At 41.0% G+C, this 25,260-nt stretch overlaps 2 protein-coding genes across 3 annotated transcripts in view; both read right to left on the bottom strand.

Moving 5' to 3' along the window:
- Positions 1-17,343, bottom strand: part of LOC118405510 (SEC14 domain and spectrin repeat-containing protein 1-B-like) — a gene marked incomplete at its 3' end in the record, with an annotated part of 56,230 nt that extends 38,887 nt beyond the window's left edge. Inside the window, 11 exon segments of the mRNA XM_035805013.1 lie at positions 1,029-1,151; positions 1,679-1,899; positions 3,112-3,289; positions 4,008-4,121; positions 4,469-4,582; positions 5,876-5,966; positions 6,510-6,624; positions 7,007-7,069; positions 7,596-7,842; positions 8,298-8,886; positions 17,276-17,343. Coding sequence (XP_035660906.1) covers positions 1,029-1,151; positions 1,679-1,899; positions 3,112-3,289; positions 4,008-4,121; positions 4,469-4,582; positions 5,876-5,966; positions 6,510-6,624; positions 7,007-7,069; positions 7,596-7,842; positions 8,298-8,798 — 1,767 coding nt within the window.
- Positions 17,344-19,421: 2,078 nt separating this feature from the next.
- LOC118405879 overlaps positions 19,422-25,260 on the bottom strand; it is a 28,506-nt gene continuing 22,667 nt past the window's right edge. For both annotated transcript variants that reach the window (XM_035805696.1, XM_035805697.1), the window contains exons 3-8: positions 23,790-24,082; positions 23,423-23,491; positions 22,568-22,758; positions 21,865-22,002; positions 21,192-21,326; positions 19,422-20,574 (exon numbers count right to left, since the gene is read on the bottom strand). In XM_035805696.1, the coding sequence (XP_035661589.1) occupies positions 20,086-20,574; positions 21,192-21,326; positions 21,865-22,002; positions 22,568-22,758; positions 23,423-23,491; positions 23,790-24,082 (1,315 nt within the window). In that variant the 3' untranslated portion in view covers positions 19,422-20,085. The remainder of the gene's footprint in view (positions 20,575-21,191; positions 21,327-21,864; positions 22,003-22,567; positions 22,759-23,422; positions 23,492-23,789; positions 24,083-25,260) is intronic.

Below are 25,260 nucleotides of genomic sequence, written 5' to 3'. Positions count from 1 at the left end.
ACTTTGTTGAAAATTCCTTTGTCTAACGCTTGGCTTGGGTACCGCCATTTTGTAACATTTTTTTTATGTATCGCTAGCTGTAGTTGTACAAATATACGAGTCATTTTTTGTACTAGTACTAGTACTTTCAGTGATGATCCTGTAGTAATTCCTTGCTTGAATAGCACTGTAGTAGTTTTTTAGTTTGTAAATGTACACATGCTGCCTGCTAGCGGCGATGTAAACAAAATAGCGGTTTATGTTATCGTAACGTAAACATGAACATAAGTAAAAGAAATGACACAATTTTGTGCTTGTAGAATAAATGTTTTATTTCTTGAGGAGAATTTGTGTTTGAGTTGTTATTGTGGCGATCGATGCGTGTTGAAAGTGTGTTGTGTGAATGGATAAGACATTCGTAACGTACTAGTAAGTAATAGTTCTAAGTACTTGGATGGTAGCGGAGAAGGGGGAGGGGGGCGAAAGACGAATGATTTTTTAACGGCAATGATAACTTCGCGGCACAGACGTCACCGTGAAAACCGTGAACATAAAGTTACCGTTAATAAAACAGGAATTACAGTAGTTCAATTTAGCAACTTTAGAATCTCCATTTTTAAGCTTTTTTCTTGTTTAAGTTTTGGCTACTTTGTAAAAATATCCTGGGAGAAAACAGTTACATTTTGTTACCTCAGAACCATCATCTTTAAGTTTTTTTCCTGTTAAAGTTTTGGTTACTTTGCAAAAATATCCTGGGAGAAAATAGTTCAATTTTATAAATTCAGAACCATCATTTTTAAGCTTTTTTCCTGTTTTAGTTTCAAGTACTTCAAATATAATGAGAGAAAACACATTTTATTACTTCTGTCCAATTACTAATTTGCAAAAACATCCAGGGAGTAAACAGTTTACATTTTGTTACTTCTGTCAGTGCACTAGCACAACATGAGCTCAGAAATGACTGAAGTAAGAACACAGTAATTTTGCCAGTATTCCTACTCCTGGGTAGGTTGATATTAAGAGGAAATAAACTGTCCCTAGATACTCACGGTACACCTAAGCTGTATCTGTTCGTGTTCCTTCCTGTACGACTCTGCTGATGTCAGGTTCTGTCCGATACGATGGTTGGAGCCCAACATTTGCTGCCCTGTACCCAGGATCCACTCAACAACCTGGGGACACATACAGCAAAATGTTTACACACACACAACAATAAACAAACAAACAACCAGAGAAAACATGTAAACACGTCAGGTTCTGTCCGATACGGTGGTTGGGGCCTAACATTTGCTGTCCTGTACCAAGGATCCATTCTACAACCTGGTAACAAATACAGCAAACTGTTTACAAACAACAAACAAACAAACAACCAGAGCAAACATGTAAACACGTCAGCTTCTGTAAGATACGGTGGTTAGAGCCTAGCATCTGCTGGCCTGGACCACTCTACAACCTGCTCAGATATACAGCAAAACTCTCACATATCTTAGGGTAGAGTATACAGAGTTTGTCTCAAACTCTGTCATTTTGTAATTCACTTTTAGAAGCACACTACAGTAAGCTTAACAGATCACATTGAATCTGTCATCTACTGACTTTCACCCCATATTTGACAGCTATATCCCATACACCTATACACCCCCCCTACACTCACCCCCCCCCCCCCCACACACACACACACACACAAACACACACACACCTCCTTGGCCCCCTTCTCCAGTGAAGACAGTTGCATCCCGTATACCTCCTCCCGAATCTGTTCCTCCAGAAGCTCCAGCAGCTTGTTCTCCCGACCCTCCACCGCGGAAAGCTGCTTCTTCACCGTTGCCACGGCAACCACAGTGTCCTCTGTGTGCTTGCTGTAGTCTGAGGCGAAACCCGACTCGATGAACTTCTGTAGGTCTGCCAGCAGCTCTTTTCCTGGGGGACACGAGCACAAAAACGTGTGACTAAAATTTTCTGTTTGGACCCAAATTTGCAAGGTTGGACAAGTCCACTAGGGTCTTTGTCCTGGCCAAGGAAAAGTGCTGATTGAGCAAATGTCCTACCTCACTAGCCCAATCATGCAAGTAAGATTTTTCCATGAGTGAGATTTTGATGGACTTATTACTTTTCACAGTCATGGCATCAAGCATTGGTCAACACAGAAAAATAGAGCCAATAATAAAATAATTCCAAGTTAGTGAAAATACATGGAAAAATGTTATCTAAGTTTCAGGCAAGGGAAAAGTTCTGTCCAATGTCCAATACAATTTTATCCAACTTGTTTGGTTATGGGGCTAGGCAGTAGAGAGTTTGACTTGACTAGTGAACTATATTGGTACAAGTACTTCAGAATCCACAAGGATGGGGGTAGAAATTCTAGTAATGATAGCCCTGATTGTTCTGAAACCAACAAGGAAAGTTAGAGGTAGGGGTGCGAGGAAGCTCACAACAGTTTCTCACCAAAATTGATGGTTTCCATGGTAACCGTGTAGGCTTATTTTCAAATCTTTAAGTCATGTCTTCATAACTTTTATCTACAAGAATGAGCCAGTGTCAGTCGCTATAAAAATGAACAGTTTCTCACCAAAATTGATGGTTTTTACGGCAACTGTTATTTAATAATAAACAGTTTCTCACCAACATTGATGGTTTCCACAGCAACTGTTCTTTAAAAATTATCAGTTTCTGACTAAAATTGATGGTTTCTTCTTCTTCTTCTTTCGTACTGCCTAGCCTCAATTTTTGAGATTATTGGCAGACTACGCATGGGTAAATTACAATACAAGTGACCAGTACAAATAGACATGGGAAAATAAAGGAAAAATGCTAGGGGAAATGAAAACAAACTGATTTTCTGTGTGCAAAAGACAGGACAGGTGAATTTAGTGGGTTAATAGAACACATATTTACATATATACAAGACGTGTGGGGGGTGGCTCAATGCAGCAGGGTCCTCCCCAGCTCAGTTTTGAACTGGGAGAGAGACCCCGCCTCCGCCACACCATTTCCATGGCAACTGTTCTTTAAAAATTATTTCTCACCAAAATTGATGGTTTCCATGACAACTGTTCTTTAAAAATTAACATTTTCTCACCAAAATTTAGGGTTTCCACGGCAACTGTTCTTTAGAAATAAACATTTTCTCACCAAAATTGATGGTTTCCACGGCGACCGTTCGAGCCTTCCTGCGGAAGTGGTTGTACTGGAAGATGAACCTGTCTCCGATGGCGATGGTGTCGGACAGGAGCTGGGTGTTCACGGCGTGTTCTAGCTGGTCCAACTGCTGGCACATCTCCGCTGAGTCACGTGCAAACTTCTCCATGTCCTGGAAAGGTTTAAACACTGTAATTACTGTAATTAGTTAACGATGTCTGATGTTCCATAACGATGGTGTCGGACAGGAGCTGGGTGTTCACGGCGTGCTCCAGCTGGTCTAACTGTTGGCACATCTCCGCTGAGTCACAAGCAAACTTCTTCATGTCCTGCAAAGGTTTAGATAAAGTTAACCATGTCTGATGTGTGATGGCGTTGGAGGAAAGGTTTAAATAAAGTTAACAATGGCAAATTTCTCCATGTCCTGCAAAGATTTAGGAAAAAGTTAACACAAAAGTGCACAAAAGTTTACATTTACAGGGAAGCAAAGCATCCCTAAGAGGTGGGTTAAGGAGGAAAACGCTGAGAGCTTCTTTCCTAGAACTACATCGTTATGGAATAAGCTTCCACGGACTTGCTTCCCCGTGGGGTACAATCTGAAACCTTTTAAGTCAAGGGTAAACAAACATCTTTCTTCAGAATCCAGTACTGTAACCCAACATGATTGAGTGACTCCATGAGCCTTGTTTTGAGGTGAAACTTAAGTAAATAATTTCTTTTTTAAAATGTGCAATGGCTGAGTGGGTAGAGTGTTTGTCTTGCATTTGGTAGGTCGTGAGTTTGATCCTTGGCCAAGTCACACCAAAAACTATGGTGCATGCTGGTTTCTCTTCTTAGCACTCAGCATTCAGCAACAGAAGCAACAAAATATATGTAAATACTGGACTCACCAGTCTTTTTTGCACCCAGTCATCGTGGTCGTATGGCAGTGTCCCCCCCAGGTCCTTAGTGAGCTGGTCCTGGTCCACATACTGGAATATCTTGGAGGCTGTTACCATTATGGTCTAGAGGGGGGAAGTGAATATTTGATGAGAGGAGAGAAGAAATATTCTCAAGACTGCTAAGTATGTCTTTAACTGGGAGCATGAAGTTTCCTTCCCAAATCTATGATTTACAAAAATTCCTACAAATGCCATCAGCTAATTTTCATAAAAACATATTTTTCGTTCTTAAGTTCTATATTTAGTTCCATACTGGGATACCCCTACTCTTCTAGATAAGTGTGCTGAGTTCTTATGTGTGCAGAAGTTTGACAACTGAGAATGACTAATACTACTTATTTCCCGTAAACGATGTTTCTTAATGATCCAGTTCTTCAAAACGCGAAATCTTGATTTTGTCTGCTACAAACCTCATAACCACCTTCAGCCTTGTCGTTACGGTAACGGAAGCTGGTCTTCTGCTTGTCCCAGAAGGTATCGGGTTTCACAATGATGACCTGGGCCAGCTGACGTCCCAGAGTTTGCTGAGAAAAAATATGAAACAAAAATACTGATTAATACAAAGCTCAAATTTTCATATGATCTGCAATGTGAAAATCTATAGCAAGAATATGAGCATGTTAAACCTCTACATGTGACCACATCTACATAAAGACAGTATGAAGAGGAGATTCTCAGAAGAGGCCTAAAATGTCGTTTTGTAGCCCACCCAGTACTTATTTAGTTCACTACCATAGAATGGTAGAGTGATGTCTACCGATCATTTTAAGGTATGTTGTTCTATGGTCCAGGTGGGACATCATGGTTCTAGGGCTCTTTATGTCATACCTGTGACGCGAAAACGTTCGACACGGGTGTTCCAGACCGAGCTATAACTTCCGTATCGCACAGGTTCGAAAGGCGTATCATACAGGCTTTCTTCGAGTAAATCGAACCATTTTGAGCGGGCCGAGTGCGGCACGGTTGGCAATTCGAATACCTGATTCGGACATTGGAACATAGCTGTTGCAAGACTTTTTGTTCGAGGGCACCAAAATGACCACCCGCGGTCAGGCTGGTACCTCGGGTGATACTGAATACACCGTGTTGTATTCTATATTTAGCAATTTATGAAAAGTTGGTTAATGTGCCCAGGATTGTACCACTTGTCGAAATGACGTTATAACATAAGTCTTACCTGCAACACTTTGACCAGGCTCTTGTTGGCTCTCCATGTCGGAGCTCTCACATCGATGATAACAGAAACATAAGTCTTACCTGTAACACTTTGACCAGGCTCTTGTTGGCTCTCCATGTCGGAGCTCTCACATCGATGATAACAGAAACATAAGTCTTACCTGTAACACTTTGACCAGGCTCTTGTTGGCTCTCCATGTCGGAGCTCTCACATCGATGATCACAGAAACACAAGTCTTACCTGTAACACTTTGACCAGGCTCTTGTTGGCTCTCCATGTCGGAGCTCTCACATCGATGATCACAGAAACATAAGTCTTACCCGTAACACTTTGACCAGACTCTTGTTGGCTCTCCATGTCGGAGCTCTCACATCGATGATAACAGAAACATCAGTCTTACCTGTAACACTTTGACCAGACTCTTGTTGGCTCTCCATGTCGGAGCTCTCACATTGATGATCACAGAAACATAAGTCTTACCTGCAACACTTTGACCAGGCTCTTGTTAGCTCTCCATGTCGGAGCTCTCACATCGATGATCACAGAAACATCAGTCTTACCTGCAACACTTTGACCAGGCTCTTGTTGGCTCTCTATGTAGGAGCTCTCACATCGATGATCACAGAAACATCAGTCTTACCTGCAACACTTTGACCAGGCTCTTGTTGGCTCTCCATGTAGGAGCTCTCACATCAATGATAACAGAAAAACCACGGGATCTGGATTCAGGGCTGGGGAGGAGAGCAATTCCAGGTTCAACAAAATCACTCCGAGGTGCAACATTTATGATATGTTGCCACAATATTGCATCTGTGAACAACCTTGCCACAAGCCGGTGAACAATTGAGAAACAGGTAACATTTGCACAAAGCTACAATGTGATGTTTCACGCAGCAAATTAAAATTGCCACATACTTTGGGTACTGATACAGAATTATTTTTAGTAAACTTGAACTTTCACACTTGAACTGAACAATGCAATATACTTTAAGTTCATCTTTGCAATACTGCACTCTCACAATACTACAATGTAGCATTATGTCAATAACATTGATATATAACTAGCTAGTGCTGCTTTGGTAGGACACCAAAGCAACATTTCTACAATACTACAATGCTGCAATTGTCAGTATCATTGTTACATAAACAGCTAATAGATTCTACGACAACAAAATGCTAAAATCTTGCAGTTGTCAGAATCATTAAATATACAACTATCTACGAAAGCTACAAAATGCTACAATGTTGCAGTTGTGGGTATCATTGCCACATACCTGGGTACCGAGGCTAGAAATGCCACATTTAAGCCGATCTCCTCAGGAGAAAAGTCCACAGGTTTGGGGTGGGTGGGGAATGTGATGATGGGGCCTCGTCTCTTGTCACGGCCTCCTGAACAGGGAAAACAGACCAGTTATACTTACATCATCTGTACAGAAACTGCTGACACAGTTTGAAACAAAAAAATACCAACTCTATATGTGTCTACAGACCAGATGTGTCTCTGGGTTTACATTTTATTCTCTCATTTTAAGCTTACGAATATATAATCTTTATCAACTTCATGTCTGAGCTTCTTGATTATTTGGACAAACAGTGTGGAATCTTTGTCCACCACAACAATCAAATTTCTTCTAGAGGCTGAGCCCAGACTACAGACTATCTCTTTTAAAATCTGGTGTATATGATGATGCGCTGGTGTACTGTGTCACCAGAATTCTTAAATGGTTACACCATCAAAACAAGCAAAGCAACAACTTCTTGAGACACCCACCTGACAAGAAACAGATTCTCTTTCTCAGGACAACTTCCACAGCAGATGCCGGCATCTTAGGCACTGCGGGAGAAGGGAGATAGTAACAGTCAGCATGTGTACATGTCAACAAAGTAACATTTCAAGCTATAACTTGAATTAAACTTGTTTCACAGAACTAGTAAGGTAAGAAATTAGATCACTGAAGATATAGATACAATAATCTGCAAGCTAGGCTCACCATAATATCACTTGTTTGTTTATCAGATTTTTAAAAAATGCTGAACTGAAAAATCAACATTCTGTCTATGACTAGAAACACAGCCATAGACTGTAGTCTCATACATTGTACTATAATAGAAAAATGTTTGCGGTGGTTTTAAATTAACGGTGAAGTGGCAACCATGAAGTGGCCACCTACAGGAGAGAATAACCCTGGCTAGGGAAAGACGGACATGGAGACAACTCTCGATCTTCATGGCTACCATGTCCCCCCAACGACCTGGAGGTCAAGGGACTAGGTAGGTACGTAGGTAGGCCACCATGAAAACTGCGAACATAAAACGGCCGCAAACAATTCTGCCTTTACGGTAGTAGTGCTAGTACTTACATCCTTTTTCAGCAGCCTTTCTGTCAGCAGTATTAACGTTGGCGGGCGCTGGGCTCTTTCTTCCCACAGCATTCTGAGACGCGTGTCTTAGGGAGTTGGAGTTCTCCTTGGGACTCGAGGAGCTCCTTCCGGAGTTGGACAGAGCCTTGGGGCTGGGGGAGCGCCTGGTTGAACTTGAGATGGATCTGGGAGCAGGAGGAGACTGGGATCGGGTGACAGGTCTTCTTGGACTCCTGGGGTCATGGTACTGAGGAGAAAGAGATTGTTGCACATTAGAAACCAAAAGATTCTCTGGACAAAACTATACTTCAATCCAAGATCTATCAAAAACACTTGAGTAAACTCAATCTAACACTTCTAAAACTATCTCCTTCAAAAGGTGATTGTTGTACACGTGAAACCAAAAGATTCTCTAGACAAAACTATACTTCAATCCAAGATCAACAACTACTAAAACTAATTAATCTAAAAGTATCTCCTTGAAAAGGTTATTTCTCGACAAGCGTAAAATGATTAAAAAGACAATTTCAAAGTTTACACAATCAATAGTTATTCTTATGAAGTTGACTGGACATTATCAAAACGCAACCCATAGAACAGGGAGAGTTGGAAGAGATGTAAGCTGAAAAAAATTGCTTCCCTTTATTAGTTTATATCTTCTAAAATCTATTTGTACACAATGTAACACAATGTACTTATTACCTTATTTGACACAAAGTTTGGAGCATCCCTTCTGGCGTAGTCTTGAGAGACTTGAGACGTCTTGGAGGAGGTTGGGTAGGTGATAGAACTCGGAGGAACAGACGAAGAAACGCTGTTGGTGCCAGCTCCTTGGGCGGTCCTTAAGGTGCTCCAGGACTCGTAAGGACCCTTACTGAGGTGCGCAGGCTGTTGGGCAAACTTCAAGACACCTTGGGTGGGTCTCAAGGAGCCCTGGCTGTGTCTTAAGGGTCCTTGGTGGTTGATAGGCTTCCTTAGGAGGGATGTCTCACTCCTGCTGTGGGCGCTGCGCGAGCTCGCGGTGTCTGGAAACGTGAAGACGTCGTCTTCTCCCGGCGATGACGGCAGGTACATGGGACTTCTGGACCCGCTGACATTCCGCGGGGGGTAACTGCTACGGTGGGAGGAATGTTCCTTCCGGCGCCCCATGCTACCATTCTGGCTATGACCTGCCGGTCTTCTGGGCACGGTTGCTGTTGCCATGGTTACTATACTGTTGTCATAGTTACCGTCTGGGTGATGGTGATGATGAGTTCTACACTGTCAAAAGCACCAGATCTTTTCTTGTATCCTGTATTAGACCAAAAAAACTTATCAAATATATATTTTCCCTTTGGATTCCATGAAAAATACAATGCAAAGATGAACATATAACTACAAAAAATACAATTTTCAAAAAGTTCAAACTGTCTTAAATCATAATTTGTTTTTGTTTTTGTTTTCAAGAACCAAAAAAATTGAGAGTCTTCAAGCCAAAAACAATATTGACAGAAATATGCACATTTACAATGATACCAAGGAGTAAGATTGTCCTCCACCATGTTTTGATGGTTTTCCCCTATACATGCCAGTGATGCCACCCTTCCACAGTTGTTAATGCTTCCTCCCCTACAGACAGCTGTATTTGTACATGTTAGCATTCAGCAATGGGTGTAACACAGCACTTAAACTATAACTCCCAAGGCAACAAAGGTGTGAAGTGACCTGAACTAACAAGGCCAGCCAGAATCTATTGTTGGACAGGAACATCCTGTTCACCCCTCTTACAGAATAGACTAGTCCAGAATCAGGAAGTGAGCTGGACTTGTACAAGCTATAAGTTTGATTTTCTGTTATATAATCTGACTGTTCAAAGAATAGCTAAAAAGTTATCATTATCTTAAGGTTTTGCAAGCATTCCTTGGCCTGGAAAGAAATGCCTCCTATCAGCTTTCGCTAAAACTTGATATTTTCATGCTTTTGCAGTTTTGGTTTTAGGAGTGGCATAATACAAAAGAAATGGAATTTTTACTCTGAAACACAATTTCTTTTTGAAGTGCACTTAACATGTATAACCCTGTATATTAGGACTTGCACACCTGCTATTTGCATAAATGATTTTGATTTTGAGGCTGCCGAAATCACTAGCGATCAGCAACCTGAAAAAATGAAGCCATGGCATGATATTTTTATGTGCAGAAACGAAAATATTTTGAGCCCTGCACATGTATGTGAAACCTACAGAGAAGTATTGGATGTTGGAATATATCAGTACTTTAACTGCATGTGACTTATTTGTAAATACCTGACATACAGAATGACAGTCAGTTCCTCACAATATGTAGGTACATATAGGTGTATATGTCACAGTAGAGATCACGATCCAGTAGAATCACCGATTCTCCTAGGAGAGATCGCGATCGGAGTTGGTCCTAGGAGAGATCTGTATCTGTTTCTATATAGCCGGTATAACCGCCGTTCGGCGTAACACACCAGCCAGATCCTGATCACGATCTCTACTAGGAGAATCAGTGATTCTACTGGATCATGATCTCTACTGTGACATATATATGTACATAGACCCCCTCCGTATATTGTTCCTCAGGTATGTTGAAGAACTCCTTGTTCCCTTTGAGCATCCTCCACAGCTGCCCAAACAGCCAACTCCAGCCTCAGCCAGCCCCATCACAAACTCATTAACATCTAATTAAAAACCCTTGACAATAGGAGCAGACAGCCACAATATTTGTACAAGAACACACAAGCAAATTTACACGTCTGGAACTGGGACTGGGAAGTTTGCTCCGTGACATTTACTCTGTGTGTGTTGGCTGGAAGAAAGAGAGAAGAAACATCTGCAATGCTTGACATTTCTTTTGTATTCACCAATTTTGAAGTGTTTTCTTTCTTTCTTTCTTTCTTCAACAAAAGTACTCCCAGGTTCTCCTATAAGTTCTAGCCAAAATAGTTTGCAGTTGCTGATGATACATACTTAGCCAGGCACGATGTCTTATAAGTGAAGAGTATTGTAACATGCCTTAATTTTCTATGCTTTGACAGCAAGACATTAGTCTGCTTTGCACTGAAGAAGGCAGCAAACAGGTTGTTGAAACTGGCCAAAACATTTACAGAACGCAGAACCTTTTTGTATTTACAGAAAGAAGAAGGCGACCTCCAAGATCTGATTCCTCAAGTATAAGTACACTGTGTAATGGTTTTACTGACTGCTTTTCTAACTCATGCTCAATGTAACCAGGAAACAGCCACTGCACCTTTGTTATGGTTTTATCTGAACATCTTTCAACAGAAAAACCCTCACAAGTACAAAGTCCCCTTCCTTTGAACACTTATCGCAAACCAAACACGGGGTAAACTTGCTGTTTGCTGAGTTACCTCAGTTGTGTACACAGTACTGGGTAGTAGCCTTGTAGGATGGAATATTGATACACCTAGATGTTAATTATAGAGTCAAAAGTTCAGAATAATGAACTCTGGTTAACTTTACTCTAGTTTTTAGATTAACTGTATTTGATGTTGGAGTTTATAACTGTCATTCAACACATTGCTTACTTCGACTTATAATTGCATTTAAACTGTTAAAGAATGCGAGGGTTTTGGAACTGTGAAAAAGAAGAAAAGATTCTTACTGAACACACATATCCTTCTCCTTGCTGCCTAAGAGTGTGACCAATACAGATTTGGTACAAATGGGTTACCTTAGCATGGAAAGGGTTAAAAAATGAAACACAAAGTTAACCCAAAAGTTGCAAGTACAGAAGTTGAAATCCTGGTTGGGCAGGCCTGGTTAGATTGACACAGTTTCTTTGGAAAGCTTTGATTCTTTTCAGTGACATGTTTACTTAAAGACAGGTGTTTGCCAATTGTAACTGTAAGGGAACTAAGACACAGTTACAGATACTGTACACATATACATTTGTACCTGCTTTTGGACTAGGTCAAGGAACTCTGAGCCCCTTTTGGATTAGGTCGAGTTTTCTAAAACATTTTTCCCTTTGGAATATTTACAATATCAAGTTACAGAACCTAGGAAAGGTAAAAATAGAATGTGGTTACTTTCTGTTGCCATTTTGGCAGACGTCCAACCAAGGGAATATAGTTTTTGTAGAAATTAAAAAAAGATCTCCACAATAAGAAAGCCACTTCAGAATTTAATACAGATTTAGCCCACAAAAGCTTTCAGCAGTCACAATGTCAATAGAGCACAGAAATGAAGAACCTGACTTGTATTGTTATTTTCCTGTATTACCGTATATTCTCGAATAAAGTACGCACTTTTTTAACTTTTCAAAATTGAAAAGGTGGTACAAGTTGTTGCCAAAGTTGGGGTGCGTACTTTATTTGAGGTTACTGCACAGATAAATGGTAAGAAAAGCCTAAAATAAAGCAAGGTGGAGCTACACTTCTAGTAATGTTTCAAAACATACACATTGTTGTTGTCTTGAAGTTGTCTAAACATGAAACAAAGAAATTGTCTTAACATGATTTACATATTAACAGTGGCATTTGCATACAATCCTTTTGAGTTAGTGACTTTGACTTGTACAACTGGTTTTGCCTGATTTCTTCTACCAGTTCTCAGTGATTTTTATAATTTGCAGCAGGCAATTCACAAGTTTATAGAGACAATGACAGTGTAAACCCAGGTTATTTTATGCAAAATGACCTGGGGAAAACATCATAAATTCTAATTTATTTAGTTAAAGGTCTGTTCAAAACTGGTGGAGAAGGGGTGCGTACTTTATTTGAGTTTTTCCATTTTACCTTTCAGTCCCAAAGATCTGTCTAAGACTTGTCCAAAATCAGGGGTGCGTACTTTAATTGGGGTGCGTACTTTATTCGAGAATATACGGTACACATGCACACGTAGACATGTGTATATATACTCCAGGGCTCGAAATACTTTTTTTTTTGCATACTTGCACTGGTGCAGGAAACATTTACCATTACCTGCACCAGACAAATTTTACCTGCACCACTCTGAATTTTGGAAGTATGGATCATACCAAAACTGTTCAGGAAACATTGCTATTTTTTCTTTTATACTTTATAGGTCGTAACAGTCAATGCAGCTAATAACAATGCACATACACCTATATAGGATTTTTATGTATAAAACCCAGTACATGCACCAGTGCAGGTAAGGTGTAGGTAGACACCAGAAATACCTGCACAGCTCCAATTTTACCTGCACTAACCTGCATATGCAGGTGGTATTTCGAGCCCTGCTGTTACCTTTACATGCACATGTAGACATGTGTATATACTCAGTCTGTGTCTACCGGGCAACCACCTCACTCCAGAAAAATTTCAATTATTCACTCAGGCAGCCACTGTTAAGGGCAGTGTTTCTAAATGGGGCATTGAAGGACTCTCATGTGAACCTGAACTTGTTTAATTAAATAACGAATATTCCAAGATCAGGGTGAGTTGAATTAACTCTTGCATCGTTTAATCTGCAGTGTCTGTATACATATACTTCCAATGGCTTAAGTAAATATGCAAAGTTTGAAAGAGCGCAAGGTTTAAACGCTCGTTGTTGTCCAAAGATAAAAGGGCCATGCACACTTACAGTATATAAATACTATAAATTAATAATAAAAATAAATAAATAATTTTTTGCTCTCAAAGTGAAAAACTACAAACCTGAAAAACATCAGCCACGTACAGTGCAACTTTCTTGTACAAACTGATCTTGGAAGATTGACAAAAGAGTGACAGCTTTACACCTACATTGTGTGTACTCTTGGTAACAAACTCACTCCAGAAAAATTTCAAATATTCACTCTTGCAGTCGCAGTCAAGGGCATGTTTTTAACACCAGTGTTGTGTAAAACCTACTGAAAAGACTTTTTGTGAACCCACTAAATACATGTGACCTAATTTGAATAAGGAAACCATGGTATGGGATAAAGAATACAAAGTGAACAGGTGAGTGGACAGGTGATAGACAGGTGTTTCACACGGGCCAGGTGAGTCTAAATTGTTCCCGTTACGGTTTGGTGTGTGTCTGAGAGGAGCGGGCTTAGAATTAGGGGAAGTTGGGTCAGGATATTGGAATGTGAACCCAAACATACCAGGGGCATCACATATCCCGACACACTTCGAACATCTTAGTAGGAGCAAATACAGCGTGATATAAAGAACAAACCAAACCAAACATAGGGGATAGTTCTGGCATGATGGCAGTTTGAGCTTTGCTATGACATACTACATCCATTTTGTGTTTCTACAATGATGAAAGTTGATATTAATTGAAATGTAACTTAACTGTACTGTACACTACTGTAAATGTGAAATTGTAAGTGTAAAATACAAATTCTAGTAAGAATATACATGTTACTATGTAGTTGCATAATTTGCATAAAGGTTGCCCACAACAAAAGTGATACATCTGAACACTAAATTATAGTAAATAGAACCGATGCACCTCAAACTAGTCAAGGGCTTCAGACTCAGAGAAAACAAATACAGTTTCTTTTAATATTTATAAGTAATTCTCCCTTTTCATTAGGTTTTTGCCATGGTCATTTCTCAATATTGACTAACAGAGGCACTTTATATACCAGGGCTCGAATTACTACCTGCATATGCAGGTTAGTGCAGGTAAAATTGGAGCTGTGTAGGTATTTCTGATGTCTACCTGCACCTAACCTGCACTGGTCCATGTACTGGGTTTTATACATTGATGTCATATGATGTAAGTGTATGTGGATTGTTCTTAGCTGCATTGACTGTTACCACCTATAAAGTATAGAAGATGAAATAGCAATGGTTCCTGAACAATTTTAGTATGATCCATACTTCATAACTTTAGAGTGGTGCAGGTAAAATTTGTCTGGTGCAGGTAATTTTCAGTGTTACCTGCACCAGTGCAGGTAGTCAGAAAAAAGTATTTCGAGCCCTGTATACACATATATAGATATTTCCGAGGTTACTGAGCAGTTCAATACATTTGTACATCTGTATCAGTGTATGGATATATCTGGTTCCCCCTACCCAACATACAAACCATGTACAAACCCAACAGAGTGTGCAATTATGTAAATGACCTTGGAGGCAAAGCACTCAACACAAACAGGCCACTTCAGGAAATTACCGCTAGCTGTGCATTTTGTTATCACGCAGGTACAAATGGGTAATCAGGAATGTGTTTGCACTGAGCATGCATATCAGCCCATTCACACTCTAATCCTAATGCAATGAGAGGCATTCACTTTTCGGCAAAAGTAACTCAGTTTCTTGGTTGTTGGGACATGCAATGAGGACTAGTGTGTCGCCATTTTATTTGGCCATAACATTTTATGGATCAAATTCTGTGGATTGGTTTTGCGGTGTTTAATCCCAGGTCAGCCCCAGCCCCCAAATGTTGTAAAGGATTGTGTTCCTAATTTCAGATGGTGACGTAAAGCCAGGGTTCCCTAGTATGAGGGAGCTTTGGGCAGGGATGCAGACACATTGCTTTTCCTTTGTTATTTGTGTCAGTTGACCCAAACATATGTACGCGAGTTTAAATTGGTTCTACCAAGTGGAAAACTGAAGACTTGTGTTTTATAGATTAAGATAAATGCTAGACTAGCATTGCTAGTAATAGTTGCAGTAGTTATAGGCTCAAAAGGAGGGAATGGCTTAAAACTTTAATTTCTTCTTGTTTATCATTTTAGACCAAGAACCAGAAAAATTATTGGCTATGCCTTATGTGCAATTCTAGACCCTAATACCTCTGACAGATATTGCTTATCATTGCACACTTGGTACTACTCAGAACTGATCACTTAGTGTAACAGTATTTGACAATTTGTGTCCCAATCGAACCCATCTGTCCATAATGCCCTCATTTTCGAACCACTAATTATTGTTAGGCCAGACATTGCTAGAGTGACATGTATTAAAAAATGTTTGGCGACACAAATTATTCAACACTGTCAAATGCATAACTGTATACAATATTCTGTTGTTTAAAAATGCTACTAACGGGGGCCGCCCTAAGACGGTCCCCGTCGTAAGACGGAACGGATTTTTTGCTGATCTTATTATCCATAAGTACACCGTGTTTGTTGCCACTGACTATGCTGATTACAAAGGTAAATAAACCAAGTCCATGCACACAGCTTTAATTTGCATTCCAAGTATACTTTAACATATTTACTTCATGTTTTTAAAAAAACAGAATTCTAACAGTAATGTTGACAGTGCTGAATCACTGCGGTCACCGGCCTCTGCGTATTGGCGGCTCGTGTTGCTAACTATAAGAACTCTTCCAAGCAGTCACACAACTGCCATGATACACATAAATAAAGCTCCATAAAACACTATGAATATGGGTCTTCAAATGTCTGTTGAGTAGAAAAGCAACCAAAAGGAAGCGACATAAACATTGCCACCATTGTACTCCCAAGGGAGTGTGGCCGTGAAGGTGACAGACTAGAGTACGCTCCAAAGATTTATTTGACTGCAACAAATGATTCGTGCTGTCTATGAAAATAAGACTTGATAGAGAGATGTAGATGATATTTTCATATAATCAGACCGAGTTTTGTTGATGTTAGCGGTGTTTTTTTTTCGTAATGTTTTTTTTAGTCGGGCATTCACAATCAGTGCATTCAGCCCATTGCCCGTAAAAACATGAGCTGGATTGTTCTAGGTACAGCCTTCTTCATGTGAGACAAGAAGTACATACAGTCACGATTTTACTGTCAAAAGAAAGCTAAAATATCATATTATTAATTTTTTTCTGTGTACTTAAATTTACCACTTACTTCTGAAGAGAGCAAAATGTAAAAAAAAGCGTACCGAGTTAGGCACACTGTCCAGCGTAGCACAAAATTGGAAGGTTACATACACGAAATTGTCTCACAGTGTTTGCCGCTTGTAACATGCAGCGCGAAAGGTTCATGAACCACATGAATGCATTTCTTATTCAAGTATGTTGTTCAAATCTATGTGTAAAAAATTCAGTCATCAAAATTTGACCACTCTCAGGCAACTAGCGATGGAGCGCCATGAGTTTGAGCGCAAGAAAAAGCGTACCGTGTTGGGGCACCTCCCGTTAACAACGTAACAAGTTATTATGTGAAGTAAGTAGAAATGTTGCAATGCTGATGTTATACATGTACCATGTAACCTATACCATAACCATGTTTTCTTGCATATACTGTATGACATAACAATTATCAATATGACTTACTTTCTGTGTTGTTGTTTTTTCTTCATGATAATTCCCTGAGCAACCTCCTCACATAATTTGTTTTTATCAGACAAGAACACACCAACATATTTTACACATTTTGCCCACCTCAGAACTCCATATTTCCTGGAACTATTGTTAAAATCCCTGAATTATTTATTTCTAATCAAAACTCGTAAGGCATGCTATTTCAGCGAGCATCAACGAGCAACATCTATGCCACTATGGCTTAATCTGTGGTAAGTATGTTAGGCCCTTTATGGAGGTAACACGTTGGAAACACAAATAAATTATTTTGATGTTGTTGCAAGTTCTGAGACCTGACAACCAACCCCCCTCCCCCTCGTAAAAAAATTTACAACTTTCCAACTTCTTTTCACCACAGAAATTTAAAAATCACATTTTTCGCCGGCACTGTAATGAAGGAAAATGCACACTCTAAAACATCTGAGGTGACCAAGATCGATCGGACCAACAATAAGAAAGAAAAACTCACGACTAAAAAAACGTCGTCTGATCTGCTTTTCTTGACTTTTTTGCCTCCATGTTATGGGACCATTCATGGGGTTTTCACGATACCCTTTCAAGGACCACAACCAAATTTCACACCCAAATGTTAGACATTTTGTTTCTTCTCTGTCGTTCTAAGAGTTTCCATATTGTTCACAAATATGTTTCTGATGTATTTTAGGAAGGCACGATCGAAAAAGTTAAAGTTGTAACTTTAAACCGATCGTATATTCTCTCATACACACCCTCACGGCGTCCCGACTAGGGTTCGTATTACACGCTAGCTCACAACACGTAACAACAAGTCGCTAAAAAAGCTCAAACAACCACGCAATTCACTCAGATTCGCACAGACGTTGCTCACAAGATCCTTAGCAACGACACCTTACCTCCAAGGATGTCCCTTTGCGTCTTGAGTCTCAGATCTAAGACTTATTTCCCATCGTTTTGTCCCCAACCGGTTCCCGCTCCTCGCCGCTCGTGTAGCGGTACTCTCATAACAAAACTTCTCATGCTGTTCCAGCAAACCGCCTCACCCCCTACTATCAGCTGCAAATCAATTCTTATCTGCAGTACTTCACTTAAAACACATAACATTTCTGTCATGATCAATACAAAAATAGACATGAAACATATTGTATAAATTTGGTTTAGTTGTCAGCAAAAAGTAGAGCTAGTTACTTTAATAAGATTCTACAATTGTGGGGGTTAAGACGTTACCCGGCAAAGCTACATACACCTATTGATAGCCCATTGAAGCGTGCCGCCGTCAGAGGTATCAGGACAATGGGTGTTGGTTTTGTGCTACCTGTTCTCACCTGGTCAACACGAGAGGAAAACAGTGACAGACGGTGATCACACGACGTTTGAATAGTTGCCATGGTAACGATTAAAAGACCCGCCATTACTGTCAATAAGTTCAACTATTGTGATTGCGACCTGGATTGCGACAAAAGTATCATCGCAGAAGTGAAATAGAAAAATGTTTATGATATATCGATCTACCTTGCAACAATGACTTGGTGAGACTTTTCAATAACCTCTTTAATAACAAAAATTGCGTTCAACAAATGTTTGTTTGTCTGCTTGTTTGTCACGGATACTTAGTGTGAGCAAAGACGCCTTTTCCATGACTAGGTTTGTCATCGGCTCCTGTCGACTTCTATTGAAATTGCAGTTTATGAGCAAACTCCCTGCTTTTGGGGTAGTTCGGCGCATACGAGTATTCACCATATTCACTCTCAGTGGTAACGTTAAGTGTGCGATGATTTTGACGAACGTATGTGCATGTGCTGTTACATCAGTTTATGTGTATATATATCGGGCGATGTTGAAATTGAAATTATGTAACGTTAAAGTATTTACAGGTTCATTGTACCGGGGAAATCACCGTAGATGATTTCCGTTATACAGTGAACACTGGACAACAGCAGCGTACATGTCATGTGTGAGGTGGCAACAGTGGGCGGGATCTGAAATCACAGTCCAGAGGGGGAATGGCCTTACCACTGCACTATAATAAGTCTATATACAGTACCGCACGTCCAGAACCGACTCCGTAGCAAATCTCAAAGCAGATCCTAAGGTGCATCATCGTCGTATCTTTGTAACAGATAGTACAGCCAAGTCCATTAGCCACCGTCCATTAGGTAATGAGACTCCTTCGTCGGCCATACTCCCTTCCAATTGGCCAGGTCAAGATACTATCTTATGTCACTGTACGTAGGATCTGCTTAGAGTTTAGGTCGGGATGTGAATCTATAGCTACAGGACAATGGACAACCGATCCGCAGCACACAGCGCACACACTTTATTGTACATCTTTAACCCGAAACATTTCTCTATCAACTCTTACCAAGGAGGTTAAAGAAAGATTTTTTTTTTTTTTAATCACCTTGCTCTTACTAACTCATATTGTCCCCCGGGGATATTTGGCAAAACAAACGTTCCATCATTGGCTGTCGAGAATCATGTAAGCAAGGCCACCTTTTAATAACGAAAGCCATCTGAGACAGATACGCGTAACTGAGTTCGCTCACTACTAGCACAGGTCAGTACTAGCAGAAATTGTGATAGTCGTGAAACATCGTCTGATACTTATGAATAAACTAAAGATGTGCTTGTTTATTTCGTTATCCGAGTCAACGAATGGAGTACGTGGGGTCAAACTCAAAGGAAGTCCACAAACTTTACATGTATAAGGCAATCGGAAAATTACTAAATAGTAATTATTACAATGTACAAACAGTAACGAGCTAATGATCGAAATGTGGATCATATCTGTCGTCAAAACTTATCAAATACTAACTTATAGTTCAAAGGAAACAAAGATACATACAAAGTATGATATAGTACAAACAAGTTACGCATATATTGCATAATACAAATGTATCTGTCTCGATTTGATACGCAAAAATGTCAAATATGAAAAAGCTATCCGTATCTATATGTATCTGAAAATGAAACTTGTCGTTGGTTGTTTTATACTTCAAAGATGCGGCCAAAAATGACTGGCACGATTTGGGGCACATAACATCATCATCATCATCATCGGTCGGCTGCTACGCAGGCGAATATAAATTTAGTATAAGTTTCTTTCAGTACCGTAACATAACAAGGACGTTTAACATCTCAAACTTCTGTAAATATGTATGCTATACCCGTCTTAATGATTTATTAGCTATCATTTAAGGTGAATTTGACATCCAGTTCATCCAGGCAGATAGACTTTGCTTTGACGTGCTTTATACATCGCTATAAATGGTATCAAAATATCGAACACTTTACACCAAGTCTTCATATCAAGGTCGGCGGTTCGTCCTTGTACTCCGGTAGTTTATACGTCACCAAACATCTCATCTTACGGTCCTCGTCTGCGCATGCTCTCCTCAGCGCGGCCTTCACCAGTCCGTCAAACCGCCTGACCTCCTTTGACCCCTCTTTAGGGTCCGCACTATTTACCGTCGCCGGCGGAGTGATCTTCAAGAAGTGGAAACCCGGCACCTTTGCACACGCCTCCACAATTTTGCACACGTCCTCCTCGGTGAACTCGTTATCGTTCAGGTCCCATTCTTCCAAATATGGCAACTTTTCCAGCAGCTCCAGGACCGTCTGCGCATGCGCGCCGAGGTTGCACTCCGCCGTGCCCAGCCACTTCAGGTTCCCGGATGCCTGCAGGAGGAGCTGTGTGACGTCATCCAGGAGTCCGGTGAGGTCCGTTCCGGAGAGGTCCAGCTCCTCCAGCTGCCCGATGTGATGGGAGTTGGCCAGGAAGTACAGGTCGATCTGTGAAGGGAACACAAGACATTCGTTGGAATTTGCCCCCCAAAAAAGAAGAAAAGTGCTCAAAAGATCAAAAGTATGCCTGACGAAGGTTAGAGTAAGCAATGAAATACAGGTCGACCTGTAGGGGAGACGAAAAAAACTGTCAGGATTTGCCAAAGATAACAAAAGTTTTCAACAGTCTGTTTGAGGAAGGTTATTAGAGCCCTGTAAGTCTATGAATATGCGTAGATCTGAGCGACGGAAAATGTCAAGGGAAACACTTTTCCAACGGCCAACATACGACTCAAAGTACGATTTGGTTGATGCTTTTCCTATCCTTACCCCAGATTTTCTGAATATCTTACTTTTCAAGCAAGTAGTTTTGCAACCAATACACGTCAAAACCACATGGCTTAACATAGTAACAAGACTACAGTAGTACACAGCACTTAGCCCCTACCAGGCTCCGTGGATCGGTAGAGTCATTATCCTCACTTCGTGGTGAGGAAACGTACTCTTCTGGCCGGCTAACTCCCCTAGCGTACTACAGATTCTATTTGTCCAATTTCTACAATTAGACCACCGATCCACGAAGCCTGGTAGAGTCTACACAGGACTTGCGATTTAAATAGCGGTACCTGGCTGACGCCGCACTGCGCGATGTTGAGGTACTGCAGCGGGGAGGCGGTGCCCAGCAGCTCGGCGAACCAGCCGGTCAGCGGGTTCCTCCGCACGTCCAGCCGCCGCAGGTTCGGCATGGATGACACCAGCGTCTGGAGGAAACAGGCATAAACTTTTATCAAAAAGGTTCAATAAAGGTCTTCTTTAATAACGTCATGGAGGACACAAGCGTCTACAAGGAACCGGCACAGAATTATCAATCACAAGTTTATCATAAATAGAGTTGAATTGCAAGTAAAATAATTAATTCAGTATGAGAAAATAATGCGAGACAATCGGGTACTTCAGTATTTCAACTACTAACTCACTGCCTAAGTTTGGCTTGAAATCTAAATTAGCTGGGTTTGGCGCCACGCTTGAAGTGATGGAAGACGAAAACACTTTTTTTATAGCACATAATGATTATCATATGATCATAAAGGTATAAAACTTGGGATTTAGCTGTTTATTACTTTTGCCTGGGAGGGTTTGGTTCCCCAATGTTTCTGATTAAGATATTTTCCTTTTATTCAGTGCCACATCGTTACGGGCAAACATACAGCGTTCATACTTCAGTAGACTGTGAAAGAAGCGTCTGTAGGAATCGACTGCAGATTTTGCCACGTACGCAAGGAGGCGTAGCTAACACACCTGTAAATATTCCGGGGACGTTCCCTCGGGAAGACATCCAGCCAAGGTCAGGGAGGTCAAGTTCTTCAGCTTGACGATGTCCTTGAACTTTTCCTCAAGGTCAGCCTCGTTCTCGTACACTTCGAAGCCTGTTGTGACCTTGTTCACGAAGTAAAGAATGACAATGGTAAAAGGTTAGCTGATAGATACACAACGCTTTGTGAATCTAGGCAGCGCTGAATCAGCTTCCTAGAAACTCCTCTCTATTCGAACCGAGCGGAGTTTTAGGGCGCTGGTTGGAAAAATTAACCTGGATTCCAGACCACCAGTCCGATTTCAATCATATCTATTGTTACGATCAGGGTCGGTCTGACTTTAGTTGGCCTGGGTAGGCCCTGGAAACACCCTGGCATCCAGGATAGGTTGGAATCTACGTAGTTTCAAATTTTGAAAGTCGTAAAATGAAAGAAGATACATAGGTACAGTTTAAAATGCATACGCTCAGTAAAAACTATTAAAGTTTAACAGAAATGCGATTGATTTTGTATGATTTTCTAACGATTTTTCCTCGTGACTAGAATGAGACATTTTTCATGTAATAATTCAGTCGGAAAGTCAGTTAAAACGTCTTCAAAAAGTGCGATTTTGGTGGCATCTGACAGCGAATGGAAATGAGTTTGACACTAAAGAAGAAAACCAGAAGCGGAAAGTCCGGTGTAGATACCTCCGGGTCCAGAGTGTTAATGAGTTCTCCCACGAACTTGTAACAGCGGTGAGCCCGATGCACCACCGCCGAGCTGGCGTGCAGCCGCATACGGGCCGCCCCGCCCCGCCCGCCCGCCAGAGCCTTGGTCAGCTTCTCGCTGTTACTGTACCCCCACTTCAGCCACACGTTCATGTACACGTCAAGCGTGCCTGAGGAAAGAAAGGCGTTTATTTGTTGTTGTTTTTCATTTGTTTGTTTGTATGACAAAGTCTATGTGAGTAACCAACTTCATGCCACGAATCTAGTATGGGAGTGACGTCAGTTTTATGCCTCTCATGTTATACATAACTACACGGAAGGTAAACCGCCGTAAATAATTTCATCAGGTTGGTAGATCAATTGAACAAAGTCTTCTTCGTTACACAACCTTCTATTAATTCTTCCGTCGACGTTTCGGCGACTATCTGTCACCTTCATCAGTACAAAATGAACCATACTAACGTTATCGGTGCGATATGAACTATACAGTCGGTGCAATCCGAAGGGAAACTGTTTTTTGCTCCGTCTCTTTTTCTTGTTCTCCAAACTAGTGAGGTCAGTGACATGGACCAGGCGGCCGCCACCCTTGTGGTAATTGGTAGTAGTAAAGTAACGGACACCCCGTGGAGTTCGATCTCATAATGTAGCAAGTAGCAGGACAGAACTCGAGGGGCTGGTCACCATAATATGAATGTGCTTGAGTAAGAATAAACATAGCAATAGCAATATGTTTTTGCTAAATTTGTACTGTTATTAGGAAACTTCGCTCCCTTGCATTTGATTCAGCGACGCTAGATGGCGCTTCAACACTAACAATACAAAACATGTACTAACCTTCCATCTTGGAATCTTGGCTTTCAGCCCCCAGAGCGGCTGTAGCGAAATCGTTCGTCATGTCTTTATCTGGACGCAAAAAAAACACAAAGGGGAATAAAAATCCCTAATAAATCGCACACAAGAGTTTGATCATGATGAGCTAGTTAGCACGCCACTGTATGTAAACAAATCTTTGAACTACTAGTATTCAACTTCAATTTTCAATGGCAAGGAAAAGCTTTCCGGAACATTTTTGTAGAAGTAATCTGCTAGAGGACTAAACATGAAATTTCGTACATGACAGCCTAAAATGGAGAAATAAAAAATTGATAAAATCCATGCACTTTTTGAGATGTTTTTGTTTTTTCAGTTTTCGAATTCATACCTGGCAAGACATTCTGCATACAAACTGCTTGGAACCCAGAGTTGGTCTTCGTTGTCAGACCTTCAACAACTGCCTTCGTCACGTCACGTGACCACGACACCACCGGGTTGCTATATTCGATTGGCCGCTTGGGGAACACCTCGACCTCCTCCGATTGGTCCTTGCCCACGTGACCGTTCTGCAGCGGGCTGATCCCTGATTGGCCGTAGACGTTCCGGAAGTCGAGCACCTTGTGCGGCCATGTTGAAACCATGTCCTTGACCTTGTCCACATCTGCGGAAAGCAGCGCCCCTCTGGAGTTCAAAGGAAAAGAAATACGGGTTACGTCGATGAAGGTCAGAAGGCAGTGTCACTGACGAAAGATAAGGGATGTAATCTGAAACGTCTGAACGTTTCCAAAATCATATCCAGATGCTTGAGTAATTGCTATTTGACGTAAATACGGATTACATCGACATTTTGCGTGTTATTGTGTTACGGTGTAGTTTCAACCAGGTACCAGCTAATATTCATGAAAATCTAGTGAACCCTTCTGTTTGAAATGCGTCTCCAACAAAAACACTCCTGCAGTGCCAAAACAAACCGTGTAGGGGGCCTAAACCAACACCACATTTTCCCGAATCCAAAGACTGTCATTAGAAACATCACGTCCAAAGGAAGAAACAAAATCCCGAATTTCTATTGCAGTGCTAAAGAAAGCTCTCAGCGGTACCAAATCAAAAGTAATCTTCATTATATCAAAGACTAAAGGACGGTTACCACAAATTACAATCCATCCACAGCGTTTTGGGGTTTGAAGTTCAAACACAAACTTAAAATTGTTTTTACGGTCAAATTGTACAAATATTCGATGACGTAACGCTCTCGTAATCAGAGACTGTATCTTGTCTGGCGGAATCGGCAGGCATTCCTTCTTAAACACACCTGTCTCCTGCCCTGCTTCTTAATGTGACCTCAAGGGCAAAGCACGCGTGACCTCTAAACATCCACAACAATCGGGGTCACATTACAAGCTGTCATTTCTATCGTAGAGTCAGAGTTTTGACAACTATGACACCGGTAAATTAGCAGCGCCGAAACAGCTGGTTCGGGGATAATTCCAGTAATTACTCCTTTAGGACATATCCGCCGTTATACGGCTTCTGGGAAATACTAATAGTACCTGATGCTGTAGTAGGTCATTCCATTCGTGCGGTTCTTTTAGCCGCAAGATTTCTAACAAGTACGACAAACCCGACTTAGTCAGTATCTAGAATGATCTACATCAAATTGTCCGTGATAGGATAGCTGAATAAGTGAATTGTGTTCGACACATGTCCTCAATTTGCAGCGTGACGTGGCCATTATTAATAATTGTCAAGGCTGATCAGAAGTACGTTTTTAACGTTTTACAATTGGCTGACAGTTTACATGGAGGGTGTTTGCCTCAGGGCCGAGCATGGGAAGACCTCACCGTTGCCACCAGTGTTAG

Source organism: Branchiostoma floridae, chromosome 18, assembly GCF_000003815.2.
Source record: "Branchiostoma floridae strain S238N-H82 chromosome 18, Bfl_VNyyK, whole genome shotgun sequence".
Classification (NCBI taxonomy): Eukaryota; Metazoa; Chordata; class Leptocardii; order Amphioxiformes; family Branchiostomatidae; genus Branchiostoma; species Branchiostoma floridae.
This window is presented reverse-complemented; position numbering and strand designations above follow the sequence as displayed.